The sequence below is a fragment of the Phyllobates terribilis genome, unplaced genomic scaffold, assembly GCF_046119375.1.
Source record: "Phyllobates terribilis strain yellow unplaced genomic scaffold, ASM4611937v1 Scaffold_3__8_contigs__length_932513732, whole genome shotgun sequence".
NCBI classification, from domain to species: domain Eukaryota; kingdom Metazoa; phylum Chordata; class Amphibia; order Anura; family Dendrobatidae; genus Phyllobates; species Phyllobates terribilis.
Genome location: NW_027362763.1, coordinates 61,916,184 through 61,931,403, shown reverse-complemented (window position 1 = coordinate 61,931,403; position 15,220 = coordinate 61,916,184). Strand labels below are relative to the sequence as shown.

At 47.1% G+C, this 15,220-nt stretch overlaps 1 protein-coding gene across 2 annotated transcripts in view; it reads right to left on the bottom strand.

Moving 5' to 3' along the window:
- The window catches only part of CLIC5 (chloride intracellular channel 5), a 215,157-nt gene that overhangs the window by 97,637 nt on the left and 102,300 nt on the right, over positions 1–15,220 (bottom strand). For both annotated transcript variants that reach the window (XM_073673935.1, XM_073673936.1), the window contains exons 2-3: positions 5,552–5,661; positions 5,243–5,368 (exon numbers count right to left, since the gene is read on the bottom strand). In XM_073673935.1, coding sequence (XP_073530036.1) covers positions 5,243–5,368; positions 5,552–5,661 — 236 coding nt within the window. The remainder of the gene's footprint in view (positions 1–5,242; positions 5,369–5,551; positions 5,662–15,220) is intronic.

Below are 15,220 nucleotides of genomic sequence, written 5' to 3'. Positions count from 1 at the left end.
GCAGTATTATAGTAGTTATATTCTTGTACATGGGGGCAGTATTATAGTAGTTATATTCTTGTACATAGGAGCAGTATTATAGTAGTTATATTCTTGTACATAGGAGCAGTATTATAGTAGTTATATTCTTGTACATATGGAGCAGTATTATAGTAGTTATATTCTTATACATAGGGGGCAGTATTATAGTAGTTATATTCTTGTACATAGGAGCAGTATTATAGTAGTTATAATCTTGTACATAGAGGGCAGTATTATAGTTGTTATATTCTTGTACATAGGAGCAGTATTATAGTAGTTATATTCTTGTACATAGGAGCAGTATTATAGTAGTTATCGCCTTGTACACAGGGAGCAGTATTATAGTAGTTATATTCTTGTACATAAGGGACAGTATTATAGTAGTTATATTCTTGTACATAGGGGGCAGTATTATAGTAGTTATATTCTTGTACATAAGGGGCAGTATTATCTATATATATAATCGTCTTATCCCGTCTGTCTGTCTGTGTGTCTGTCTGTCCAGGAAATCCCGCGTCGCTCATTGGTCCGGCAGCGGCCAATCAGCGCCGGGGGATTTCTAAAAAAAAGATGGCGGCCGTTAGCGGCTCATCTGCGGGACGGAGCTGAGCGGCGATGCAGCCGGGAGATGACCGGCGCGAGGCGCTCATCTCCCGGCCGGCAACAGCAGAAGGAACCCGACCGCCGGACCCATCTGCGGGACGGAGATGCAGCCGGGAGATGAGCGGCGCGAGGCGCTCATCTCCCGGCCGGTATCAGCGGAAGGACCGCCGGCGCCGCTGACCTCCATGCGGAAGGCAGGACCGGGGAGCGGTGCTGCGGGTCGGGATACTTCTGCTGCGAGCGCCCGCTCATGTCCCGGGTTCTCGCAGTGGAAGTACCCGCACAGGCAGCGCCGCTCTCCGGTCCTCACCAAGACGATTCGATGATTGGTCGCGGTCTTCGGACCCGACCAATCACTGATCTTAGCGCAAAACTTAAACACTATTGTGCTGATTGGTCGCCGACGCTGCCCGCGACCAATCACCGATTTGGGCGCCAAATTGAAATATCGGCGATTGGTCGCGGCCGATATTTAAATTTGGCGCCCAAATCGGTGATTGGTCGCGGTCAGCGTCCGCGACCAATCAGCACAATAGTGTTTAACTTTGGCGCCAAGATCAGTCATTGATCACAGGCCAAGACAGCGACCAATCACCGATTTGTGCGGCAATTTTAAATAGCGTCCACGACCAATTGGATGTCAGCGCCGCTGCTTGTGCGGCTACTTCCACTCCGAGAAGCCGGGAGATGAGCGACTGCTCGCAGCAGAAGTATCCCGACCCGCAGCGCCGCTCCCCGGTCCTCCCTTCACACCCTAGCCGCTGATGTCCCCACAGTATCCGCATGGTGTTACAAAGGTCCGGACATTTGTGTTAAAAATCGCTGATTGGTCGCTGGCGCTGCCCGCGACCAATCACCGATTTGGGCGCCAAATTCAAATATCGGCCGCGACCAATCAGTACAGCGGTGTTTAAATGTGGAGCCAAGATCGGTGATTGGTCGTGGCCGATATTTAAATTTGGCGCCCAAATCGGTGATTGGTCGCGGGCAGCGCCTGCGACCAATCAGCGATTTTTCACACAAATGTCCGGACCTTTGTAACACTATGCGGATACTGTGCGGACATCAGCGGCTAGGGTGTGAAGGGAGGACCGGGGAGCGGCGCTGCGGGTCGGGATACTTCTGCTGCGAGCAGTCGCTCATCTCCCGGCTTCTCGGAGTGGAAGTATCCGCACAGGCAGCGGCGCTCCCCATTCCTCACTAATACGATTCCGCTCCCCGCTCCTCACCAATACGATTCGCTGATTGGTCGCGCTCTCCGCACGGGACCAATCAGTGATCTTGGCGCTAAAGTTAAACACCGCTCTGCTGATTGGTCGCGGCCGCTGCCCGCGACCAATCACCGATTTGGGCGCCACATTTAAATAGCGGCCGCGACCAATCACAGATCTTAGCGCCACATTTAAACACTGCTGTGCTGATTGGTCACGGACGCTGACCGCGACCAATCACCGATTTGGGCGCCACATTTAAATAGCGGCCGCGACCAATCACCGATCTTGCAGCGACATTTAAACACTGCTGTCCTAAATGGTCGCGGACGCCAGCCGCGTCCAATCAGCGAGATTGGCGCAAAATTTAAACAACGCTCTGCTGATTGATCGCGGTCGCTGGCCGAGATCAATCAGCAGTATTGGCGCAAAATTTAAACCCCACTCTGCTGATTGATCGCGGTCGCTGGCCGAGATCAATCACCAGTATTGCCGCCAAATTTAAACACCGCTTTGCTGATTGGTCGCGTTCGGCAACCGCGACCAATCAGCGATTTTGGCGCAAAATTTAAACACCGCTCTGCTAATTGCGCCCCGTCGGCCGCATACCTATTCTAGAATACCCGATGCATTAGAATCGGGCCACCATCTAGTAGTAGTTATATTCTTGTACATAGGAGCAGTATCATAGTAGTTATATTCTTGTACATAGGAGCAGTATTATAGTAGTTATATTCTTGTACATAGGAGCAGTATTATAGTAGTTATATTCTTGTACATAGGGGGCAGTATTATAGTAGTTATATTCTTGTACATAGGGGCAGTATTATAGTAGTTATATTCTTGTACATAGGAGCAGTATTATAGTAGTTATATTCTTGTACATAAGGGGCAGTATTATAGTAGTTATAGTCCTGTACATAGGGGGCAGTATTATAGTAGTTATATTCTTGTACATAGGGGACAGTATTATAGTAGTTATACTCTTGTACATAGGGGTAGTATTACAGTACTTATATTCTTGTACATAGGAGCAGTATTATAGTAGCTATATTCTTGTACATAGGAGCAGCATTATAGTAGTTATACTCTTGTAGATATAGGGGCAGTATTATAGTACTTATATTCTTGTACATAGGAGCAGTATTATAGTAGTTATACTCTTGTACATAGGAGCAGTATTATAGTAGTTATACTCTTGTACATAGGAGCAGTATTATAGTAGTTATATTCTTGTACATGGGAGCAGTATTATAGTAGTTATATTCTTGTACATAGGAGCAGTATTATAGTAGTTATACTCTTGTACATAGGAGCAGTATTATAGTAGTTATATTCTTGTACATGGGAGTAGTATTCTAGTAGTTATATTCTTGTACATAGGAGCAGTATTATAGTAGTTATACTCTTGTACATAGGAGTAGTATTATAGTAGTTATATTCTTGTACATGGGAGTAGTATTCTAGTAGTTATATTCTTGTACATAGGGGGCAGTATTATAGTAGTTATACTCTTGTACATAGGAGCAGTATTATAGTAGTTATATTTTTGTACTTAACCCAACTTCTTTGACATTGGATGTATATTTTTCCTCTTATCCTAATATATGTAGTAGTAATAATAATAATAATAATAATAATAATAATGCGTTGTGGGGTTTCACATGGATGTGATCCCTCAGAATTCAGTAGTATGTGGAGGAGCTGATTGCATGTGATGTCAGTAGCCTCCTCCTCCTTCTTTGCCTTTATATGACTATTGTTCTTACATATTAAACAATGGATGGGAATCATTCTCTCCATGTCTTAGTGTACGGTTGTCTCTCTGATGATACAAAGCAGATACACTATGATCTATTCTATTCACACTTGGGCAGGCATATACCACTGCAGAATATGGATCCATTTATATTAATTACAATGTTTTTATTTTTTCTCTCATTTTTGGAACAATGTAGATACACATGCCTGTATTGCTTCAATGCGACACTTTGTAGAAAATTTGGTAGGAAAATATTACGAATGAACCAGTAAAATAGAACATTCACTATTGTATATATTTGATATACAGTGTTCTGTATGCAGAATTGTTATCATGTATGCTGCCTGTATTCTGGTGGAGAAACCTCATAGTGTTATCCATCCATATTGCTAATTTTAGTCACAAGGGAAGAACAATCATGTCTGGGTCTGTCGGCTGCAGGTGTGAGCACAAAGCCGGGTGTGAATGTTCTGCTCAATAGTAGTGAAAAGAAGATACAGAGCAGAAATGAGCAAATATATAATAATACAATGTGACCAGTAAACCCAAAATGCAGTTTTTAAATGAAGGTCTTTATTATTAAGGGAAAAAGAAATCCAAACCTACAGGGCCCTGTGTGAAAAAGTGATTCCTCCCCCCTTAAAACTTAAGTTCAATTTCCCTAGCCACACACATGCCTGATTACTGCCACACCTGTTCTCAATCAAGAAATTGCTTAAATAGGACCTGTCTGACAAAGTGAAGTAGACCAAAAGATCCTCAAAAGCTAGATATCATGGTGCGATCCAAAGAAATTTGAAACAAATGAGAAACAAAGTAATTGAGATATAGCACTTTGGAAAAGGTTATAAAGCCATTTCTAAATCTTTGGGACTCCAGCGAACCACAGTGAGAGTCATTATCCACAAATGGCAAAAACATGGAACATTCCCAGGAGTGGCTGGCTGACCAAAATTACCCCAAGAGCGACGACTCATCCAAGAGGTCACAAAAGACCTCACAACAACATCCAAAGAACTGCAGGCCTCACTTGCTTCAGTTAAGGTCAGTGTTCATGACTCCACCATAAGAAAAATACTGGGCAAAAATGGCATGCATGGCAGAGTTCCAAGACAAAAACCACTGCTGAGCAAAAAGGACATAAAGGCTCTCCTCAGTTTTGCGAGAAAACATCTTGATGATTGCCAAGACTTTTGGGAGAATACTCTGTGCACTGACGAGACAAAAAGTTGAACTTTTTGGAAGGAGTATGTCCCATTACATATGACATAGAAGGAACACAGCATTTCAGAAAAGGAACATCATACCAACAGTAAAATATGGTGGTGGTAGTGTGATGGTCTGGTGCAGTTTTGCTGCTTCAGGACCTGGAAGACTTGCTGCGGTAAATGGAACCATGAATTCTGCTGTAGATACAGTAGATAGACTTTGATAATGATAAATTACCGTATTCTCCCACTTTATACCTATGCTCCCTCCCCTCTCCAGACATATATATATATATATATATACATATATATATATATATATATATATATAATACCTGCTCGGCACATTGTATCCATTGGTTTTCCATCTATTACACACATGTCAATATGTCACTGGCCGGTCTATTATGATGAGGTTTGTAGTCCATGACATTTACCTTGGTGGTGCCAGCGACTCCTCCAGGAACTCCTCTATCTTGTTGACGTCTGTCTTTACCTCCCCATTATAGGTGAGGAAGGGCGGGTGTGTGCCTGGGGCGAGGTTGTGTAGGTCCGCTGGCTTTCTACAATATGGAAGAGATATGACATAATGGTCTGATGATAGCATTCAGCTCATTCTATATTTACCAATAGGCGGGGAGGCCATAAAGAAGCAATATGATCACTCTTTATACTATGCGACTGCTCTGGGCCAAACCCTCATCCTCAGCATCACTGTGGCCACATAGATCGGTTTGGTTTCCTACCTTTTCAGGTCGACTGTGGTGACATTGAAAACAACTCCTTTAAGCCAAAGGATCATGAAGAGGCGCTGAGAGAAAGGACAATTCCCGATACTTTCTCCATCACTTCCAGCCTGGAAAATACCATGCATGAATCATCAATACAAGTCTCATAATATGTATCATGGGTCATTTAGGATAAACTACTATTATAATATTTGTTATATAGGATACACTGAAATTCTGTCATTATAATACATGATATATTATATACGTCATATATGTTATTATATGTTATATAGCAGGGGGTGACGTAGCATGGGTTGCCAGTGCCGGCTGGTATTTTGCTCCCTCTAACCAGTGGACTGTTAGCACTCCGTGCCTCTTTGACTAGTCCAACCCTTAATCCCCCAAGCAAATATATTGTGATTTAAGTCAATTCTAATTGTCGTTTGCCCTTTGACCCTGTAGATAATTTCTTCTTTTGCTGAAATCTTACATAAAATTAAAAAAATAAAAAAAAGAAGTTGCTCGTTTATATTCTTACTTTTTTGCATTTTTTTTTTTTTTTTTAGATAGTTATTATATTATTCTAGCCCTAAACCTAACCCTAGCACTATCCCTAACTAATCCACCCAAGCTCTAGTTAGGGTTATAAAAAGTATATCAAATGTTAAAGTTTATTCTAACTTTAGTGGGGGGGGGTTACAGGGGACACCTTTTCAAAATTTGGGACAGCTTCCCCAGCAAGTCTCTGTCTTTACTATAACACAATTACAAGTGAGAAAAGAGAGCTTTGGAAGAGCACAGCACAGACTTTGCCATCTCAGCTGCTGCCTATGCAGAGCACAGCAGCAGAGACACTGTGCTCTGCATGAGCAGTGACAGGATGTCGAAGATTGCTTCACCATAGTGAGTGCTTTGTCATGTTGGTCGCTGCCTTTGCAGAGAGTCACAGTGGTAAATCACGTGCCTCCTCAGCGCCACCCTACTCACCATGCGTCTCCTCACATCAGGTTGATTCACTGAGGCTTGTTCCCGCTGCACTCCTTTGCACTGCTACAAAAGCATGGTGGTTCCTTCTGGCCTTAGGGGGATGTGACCGGTTTCTGCTGGAATTTAACCCTGCTGTGTCCTGCAGAGATCTGGCTCCCCGGCCTATCCCATGCAAGCAGGCTCTATATAAGGCAGCTCATCCCACCACCCCTTGCCGAACGTTTGGTTCCTACCCCTGTAGCATCGGCGTCTCTGCCCCCTGACAGGCAGAGACGCCGTTCCCCTTACCGCCGCGTTCCGGGCCCGGCGTCTTCCGGCCCTCCTGCTTCTGCTGCTGCTGCTGGCGTGCGCAGCTTCCCTAGCACTGTGCTTAGGGCGCGCACTCCCTCCCTCTTCAAGGGGCCGCGGGCGCCGTCCTAAGGAGTCCCCGGCCAATGGCCGGAGGACCTCCCATATAAAAGGCACCTCCTCCAAAATGGAGGTGCCCGTGCAAGGTTGTAGCTTAGTGTTCTAAACTCTGCTTCAGCCCTCTGTCCCGCTGCTAGTCTGACTACCAGTCCGCCAGCCTGACTACCAGTCCAGTCCGCCAGCCTGCCTACCAGTCCAGTCCGCCAGCATGACTACCATCCAGTCCGCCAGCCTGACTAACAGTCCAGTCCGCCAGCCTGACTACCAGTCCAGTCAGCCTGACTACCTGTCTCCGCCAGCCAAGTACACACTCCAGCCCAACGGTCTGCCTACGATCCAAACCCGCCAGTCTGTCTATGGGCCAGGCTTGCCTGCCTACCCGGAGAACGTACCAGTTACCTGCCGTGCCTACCAGCCAGCCTACCTGGAGGCTCCTGCCAGTTACCCGTGGTGTCTACCAGTCCGTCTACCCGGATCACCTGTCAGCCTGCCTGCCGTGCTCATCTGCTGTACCGGTCAGTCCCTGCCTTCTGACCCGTGGGAGTCACCTACTCTCATACAAGGACAGGCCCAGAGTAGCACCTGGTCCCTCTGCTCGGTCCTTCCCTGGTTCACGGAGTCGATTGGGCCGCCGTGCGACCTTGGTCAGTCCGAGTTGATACCTAGTCACGCCCCTCTGGTCCCACCTTGCACCGCAGCACAGAGGTTCCACCACTTGGATCCGTAACAGTTTGCACGGGCCATGGAACCCGGTGGACCCCAGGCTCCTTCGCTTGCTGACCTGTACCAGGAGGTTTCTCGTCAGAGATCCCAAAATGAAACCATCCTGAACCCGTTCTGAATTGGCGATCCGGTGAGGTGCTCCGTTGGGGGCAGGATTGCCATGAGACCTGCCTGGTTCCGGTTCGCCCGGTTCGACCTCAATCTACTCTGGCTAATTTACCTGGTCTACTGACACCTTACTGGTCCTATGCAGATGTCTTCGACAAGAAGGAGGCAGAGACACTGCCACCCCATAGGCCATATGATTGCCCTATCGACCTGGTACCCGGTGCCACTCCACCCCGTGGGCGTATCTACCCCTTGTCGCTGGGCGAAACCCGGGCCATGTCAGAGTACATTGAAGAAAATCTGGCTAGGGGATTCATCCAGAAATCTACCTCCCCGGCTGGAGCTGGGTTCTTCTTCATAAAAAAGAAAGATGGCTCACTACACCCCTGTATCGATTATAGGGGACTTAACCAAATTGCTATCAAAAATAAATACCCCCTGCCACTCATCTCAGAGCTGTTCGACCGCCTTAAAGGCGCGAAGATCTTCTCCAAGCTCGATCTTCGTGGGGCGTATAACTTGGTCCGGATCCGCCAAGGAGACGAGTGGAAAACAGCATTCAATACCCGGGACGGCCACTATGAATACCGTGTGATGCCCTTCGGTCTCTGTAATGCTCCAGCCGTCACCCAAGAACTAGTTAATGACATCTTCCGTGACTTCTTATATTCGTGCGTGGTGGTGTACCTGGACGACATCTTGGTCTTCTCTCCGGACCTACCCACACACCGGAGGGATGTTCGTCAGATCCTGCTTAGGCTCAGGCAGAATCACCTATACGCAAAATTTGAGAAATGCCTCTTCGAGCAGACCTCTCTTCCGTTCCTGGGCTATATTATCTCTAAGACCGGTCTATGGATGGACCCCAAGAAAGTCTCTGCCGTCTTAAAGTGGCCCCGACCGGAGGGGTTGAAGGCGATTCAGCGATTCCTGGGCTTCGCTAACTATTACCACCTCTTCATCCCGCATTTCTCCTCCCGGACTGCACCCATCTCTGCCCTCACCCGTAAGGGTGCTAATCCTAAGGAACGGACGTCCAAAGTGGAGGAGGCATTCCTCTCCTTAAAACAAGCCTTCTCTTCTGCCCCGGTGCTGCACCGTTCGGATTGCAACAAACAGTTCTTTCTGGAAGTTGATGCTTCCTCTTCCGGAGCCGGAGCGGTGCTCACCCAGAAGTCTCCGTCCGGGAGAATGGTAACCTGCGGCTTCTTCTCCAAGCTCTTCTCCTCGTCCAAACGCAACTATTCCATACGAGAACTGCTAGCCATCAAATTGGCGCTGGAGGAGTGGTGTTACCTGCTAGAGGGGGCTCTGCACCCGGTGGTCATCTATACTGACCACAAAAACCTGGCATATCTACAAAATGCCCAAAGACTCAATCCACGTCAGGCCCGGTGGTCTTTGTTCTTCGCCCGTTTCAACTTTACCCTTCATTACCGCCCTGCGGACAAGAACGTTAAAGCCGACGCTTTGTCCCGATCCTTCCTGTCATCCGATCAAGAGAAGGAGCCTATGCATGTCATCGATCCCTCCAAAGTGATGAATGTGGCTCCCTTGGACCTGTCTCGTCTCCCACCCGGTAAGACGTTTGAAGCGGTTCCGGATCGTAAGAAGGCTCTTCACTGGGGTCATTCAGCTAAATTAGCCGGCCATGCTGGCCAGCGGAGGACCTTCCTGCTCATTACCCGGCATTACTGGTGGCCTTCCCTGCGCAAGGATGTTGTAGACTTCGTCACGGCCTGTTCATCCTGTGCCCGCAACAAGGTTCCCAGACGTCTTCCAGCCGGCAGTCTCCTGCCTCTTCCCGTACCTGCTGCCCCGTGGCAACACATTGCTATGGACTTTATTACTGATCTCCCTGATTCTGCCGGTTGTACGGTCATTTGGGTGGTCGCTGACCGCTTTTCTAAAATGGCCCACTAAATCCCTCTGCCTGGTCTCCCGTCTGCATCTGTGCTGGCTAAGGACTTCATCCATCACATCTTTCGTCTCCTCGGCCTACCCCTCCACATTGTGTCTGATCGAGGGGTCCAGTTCACTTCGCGCTTCTGGAGAGCTACGTGTAAGCTGCTCGATGTCTCTCTGGATTTCTCCTCGGCTTATCATCCTCAGTCCAATGGCCAAGTGGAACGTATCAACCAGATCCTTACCAGCTTCCTCCGGCACTTCGTCAACGCTCACCATACCGATTGGGCAGAGCTCCTACCATGGGCCGAGTTCTTCTACAATAACCATGAGAACGAATCTTCTTCCAAGTCCCCGTTCTTTGTGGTCTACGGTCAACACCCACGGATTCCGTTTCCCATCTCAGCTTCAGTGGACAATCCTGCCGCGGAGTCTCTGGTCAGCGAACTTTCCACCATTTGGAAGGACACTAGATCCACACTTCTTCAATCCTCCGAGCGGATGAAAAGACATGCTGATAAGAGACGTCTGGATCCGCCTCAATTCCGTCTGGGAGACAAGGTTTGGCTCTCCTCCAAACATGTTCGTCTCAAAATACCCTCCTAAAAGTTGGGCCCACGGTTCATCGGTCCATTTGAAATCCTCAAGCAAATCAATCCAGTGGCCTACAAGTTAAAACTCCCGGCCAGCTTACGGATTCCCAACTCCTTCCATCTCTCCTCAAACCGGTTGTGCTTAATTCTTTTTCCGACAATCCAGGTACCTCCCCAGCTCCGGTCTCCGCTGAGGACGTCTATGAGGTAGAGAACATTCTGGCCACCAAGAGGGTAAGAGGAAAAACCTTTTTTCTGGTGGATTGGAAGGGGTTTGGCCCAGAAGAGAGAATTTGGGAGCCCAGGGAAAACATCCACGCCCCACTTCTTCTTAAAAAAAAATTTTTCGGACCTAAAGAAGAGGGGGCATAAAGGAAGAGGGGTATTGTAGCATCGGCGTCTCTGCCCCCTGACAGGCAGAGACGCCGTTCCCCTTACCGCCACGCTCCGGGCCCGGCGTCTTCCAGCCCTCCTGCTGCTGCCGGCGCGCGCAGCTTCCCTAGCACTGTGCTTGGGGGGCGCGCTCCCTCCCTCTTAAAGGGGCTGCGCACGCCGTCCTAAGGAGTCCCCGGCCAATGGCCGGAGGACCTCCCATATAAAAGGCACCTCCTCCAAAATGGAGGTGCCCGTGCAAGGTTGTAGCTAAGTGTTCTAAACTCTGCTTCAGCCCTCAGGTCCCGCTGCTAGTCTGACTACCAGTCCGCCAGCCTGACTACCAGTCCAGTCCGCCAGCCTGACTACCAGTCCAGTCCGCCAGCCTGACTACCAGTCCAGTCCGCCAGCCTGAATACCAGTGCAATCCACCAGCCTGACTACCAGTCCATTTAGAATGAAGAAATCCCGGCACTCACGTGTATTCGATCAGTTCATTTATTCCACATGTAGAAAAACTACAACAAGACGTTTCAGCCCCTCACAGGCTTTTTTCAATTGTGGATAACAAGAAAACTTTTACAATATATAAAGGAATTCAAAGGAAATGACATCATAAAAAAGTTTTTACAAAAAAATCAAAGAAATATACAAAAACCACAACAAAATATAACACAAAATACAACATATACAAAATAATAAAGTATCATAAAAAAGCAAGTAATATCTCCATACTAATACAAAAACAAAAATCAAAATGTCCCATTAAAATGCCGTGCCTACCAGTCAGCCTACCTGGAGGCTCCTGCCAGTTACCCGTTGTGTCTACCAGTCCGTCTACCCGGATCACCCGTCAGCCTGCCTGCCATGCTCATCTGCTGTACCGGTCAGTCCTTGCCTTCTGACCCATGGGAGTCACCTGCTCTCATACAAGGACTGGCCCAGAGTAGCACCTGGTCCCTCTGCTCGGTCCTTCCCTGGTTCACGGAGTCGATTGAGCCGCCGTGCGACCTTGGTCATTCCGAGTTGATACCTAGTTACGCCCCTCTGGTCCCTCCTTGTACCGCAGCACATAGGTTCCACCACCCGGATCCGTAACAACCCCGTTTGGTCATGTGTATGCTTTCTTCTGTATTACGCTTCTCGTTGCCGACCCTGCTACTTCGCCCGTCCGGCTGGATCACTTCACTCCTGACCTTGGCTACTCCTACTGATCCTGTGCTGCCTTCCCCGAGCACGGACTGTCTGATCACGTTTAGTCTTTGCCTTTCTGTATCACTCACCCGTGCCTCTGACCTGGGGACTGCCCTGGAGGGGTACCTGGGGACTACAGGCGGCCAAGCCTAATCTCACCACCAGAGGCTCTAGTGAGCACCAGGTAGTCGCTTAGTCACGCTCCTCCAGGGTAAGCCCGACCTGAGGAGCAGTGGCCCACACCCACCAGCGTTACACAAAGCACATGACCAATGACAAACTTATCTTAACTGCTATGCTCTTCACAGGCAGCAACTGAGATGACATAGGCGTCACTGTGCACCTACACAGCCCCCCAACTCTTCTGTCCTCCCCTGACACAGATTTACTTCTCCTGTATTGATCTGCATTGGCTCTCACAGCCACAATTGAAAGTAATTAGAATCCTACCTTTCCTTTCTTCTGTACCATTCTTCCTTACCCCTTCTTTTGCTTACTCCTACATGGGTGGAAGGTGACCATCAACGTAATGATGGTTCCAGTATTAATAAGACGGAAGAATAACTTAAGAATTTACTACTGATGAGTGCCAGTCATTATCACCAAGTTATGGAACCAGAACAATGCCTAAAGAGGAGGGTACCCTTAGGTGCATGGATATATAGTACAGTACATGGAGTCACCACTGACTACTGACGGTACGACTGAGTATTAATAACTTAATCCATATCTACATCTAGAGAAGAATAATAACTTCATGTTATATATCTGTCTTCATTTCTCAGCCCATTTCCATCCAAAACATTCCTGAAATTCCAATGACAAAACAATCTCCGGTGAGAGGTCTATAAGGTGTAGTCCCCAAAGATGGAGAAGACTCAATGTAACACTTGTTTTTCATGATTATAATAGGTTACCCGTCACATATTTTCATTTTTCCCATCTTTTCCTTCATGAAAAAGTAGTAATGCAGGAAGGGAGTCGGTACGACGTGACCGGACTGTTGAGGGACACTCATCCTCCAATTAAGTTCTAAAGCCAAGACGTCCCCTAATAGATTTTTACACCCACTAAACTTACTGTACGCAATGTTAATAATTTGTAAGGTTATTAATGTAGACATAATTAGATTTTTCCATTAGAAATAGAAGCCTAAAGTACAGTATGTCCATGGGTGACCCTACCTGCTCCTCAGGGTTTGGGCGGGTGGGAATGAACAGATTAAGAGGAGTGTTCAGAAGAATGTGGATGAAGGCTAAAGGGTGGAGGCAGTGTACTGGCATTGACACTGGTTTGACAATCACACCCTGCCTCCTCCTTTCGGCTGCACTCACATTTCACATCCAAGTACTCAACTCTAGGCCAGATTTTTAGGCTGCGTGCCCACTATGCGTTTTTCAAGCGTTTTTGCCGCGGAATTTCCGCAGCGAAAACTCTTAAAAAACGCTTGGTAATACGTGCCCCATGGGCCCCAATGATAATCCGCATGTGCTGTGCCCATGCCGCAGAAATTTCCGCTGCGGATTATCATTGCGGAAAAATATCTCATCAAGAGAATGCCAAGAGTGTGCAAAGCAGTCATCAAAGCAAAAGGTGGCTACTTTGAAGAACCTAGAATATAAGACATATTTTCAGTTGTTTCACACTTTTTTGTTAAGTATATAATTCCACATGTGGTAATTCATAGTTTTGATGCCTTCAGTGTGAATGTACAATTTTCAAAGTCATGAAAATACAGAAAAATCTTTAAATGAGAAGGTGTGTCCAAACTTTTGGTCTGTACTGTATACCTCCAATAGATCGCAAGGATAACTTCATTTTAAGAAGAGGTAGACATGCATCATGCTAGAAAATGCCTCATTCTACAGAGCCACTTTCCATCGGATTAAAGAAACACTGACGCTTTGTTTTTCAAAGACAGCGCCACCACTATCCACAGGTTGTGACTAGAATTGCAGCTAGGCTCCATTTAAACTAATGGGAATGAACTGTAATACTTCACAGTACCTGTTGAGAGGTGTGGCGCTGTTTGTTAGTTATGCTGATTATTGCTCCGATAGGCAAGAATACAAATATACCTACCCCCCTACCATAAAAAGGCGGCTGTGTATACGGGGAGGGCTGGGTAATAATCCTTGTGATGCCGGCGGTAAAAAACACGGACGTAGGAAACAATGTAATAACGTGTTTTTTCAACCTGATCACGCTGTACGCCTCCACACAGAGGACACCTATGTGACCAGTGAGACGCAGCCGCACAGAAAAGAATGGTAGTCAGGGGTTGAAAGTTAACCTCGCCGTGAAACACAAACCTCAGCTAAATTATTCATTGAAATTCCAATACTCAGACTTACAAGAAGAAAAGCTGCGGCGTGTGCACTGTGTTATGGCGCAGCCTCCGTACCGGCACACACGGCCCACATACATTACACAGCTGCGTTGGAGGCGTTAAAGACACTCGGTTTCGCTCCTTCATCATTTTTCAGATCTCTGATTCAGTGAGTTAGAATATTGATTAAGGTTCAGACTACACGGCGACACGGAAATCATCGCAACATTGGATGTAATGATTTCCTAAGGTGGCTTGTTACGACACAGAGTCGCAAATGTTTCCAAAGGTGTCATATTTTCTGCTGCTTGCCGCAAGTCGTTGCCATAGTCTTCAAAGCGAGTCACATATGACAAGCGATGTGTGCGCGACTTACTTGCAACTTGGCTGTTTTATCTAACCTAGAGCTACACGACAACATTGGCGTCATGCGACTGACGTTCGCTCGGTGCTGCTATGTTGCAGCGCTATTGAAGTGTCCTGTAATCCAGCGTGGAGCAATAGGAGAAAAAGGATGTTCCGGCTCCTGATGGTAAATGTTAAAAAATATTCAAAGTTTAATCAAACATTCAATGAAGCAGGGAGCATTAAACAACATGGCGACGCGTTTCGACTGCAACAGCCATGAGAAAGAACGCTGTTGCATTCGAAACGCGTCGCCATATTGTTTCCTGCACCTTGCTTTATTGTCATGGGATTCTTTTTCTCCCATTGTTATTATTACACCTACACTACTGCGACAAGCAAGTCGCAAATATCCAACAGAGGTTGATTTTTTCGCAACCTACTCGTTGCGGAAATGTTGGGATCGCAATGCGATACGCTGTAATGTACAGTAGTAGTGGCACAGAGCAATCTTCATTTTCTAGACGGCTGGCGTGGCCAAAGTCACCCTGTAGCCCTAGCCTTACAGCAAAAACAAAGAACTGTGTAACACATGTCGCTGTGTAGCCCCAGCCTAAATGAAGAGGCGGAATACCTGTCCAGAATTAAGCTGGATTTGGTAATGTGTGCCAATGTAGTCAGCAGGTTTAACTACCCTCAACTGATCTAATCTGCGTTAGG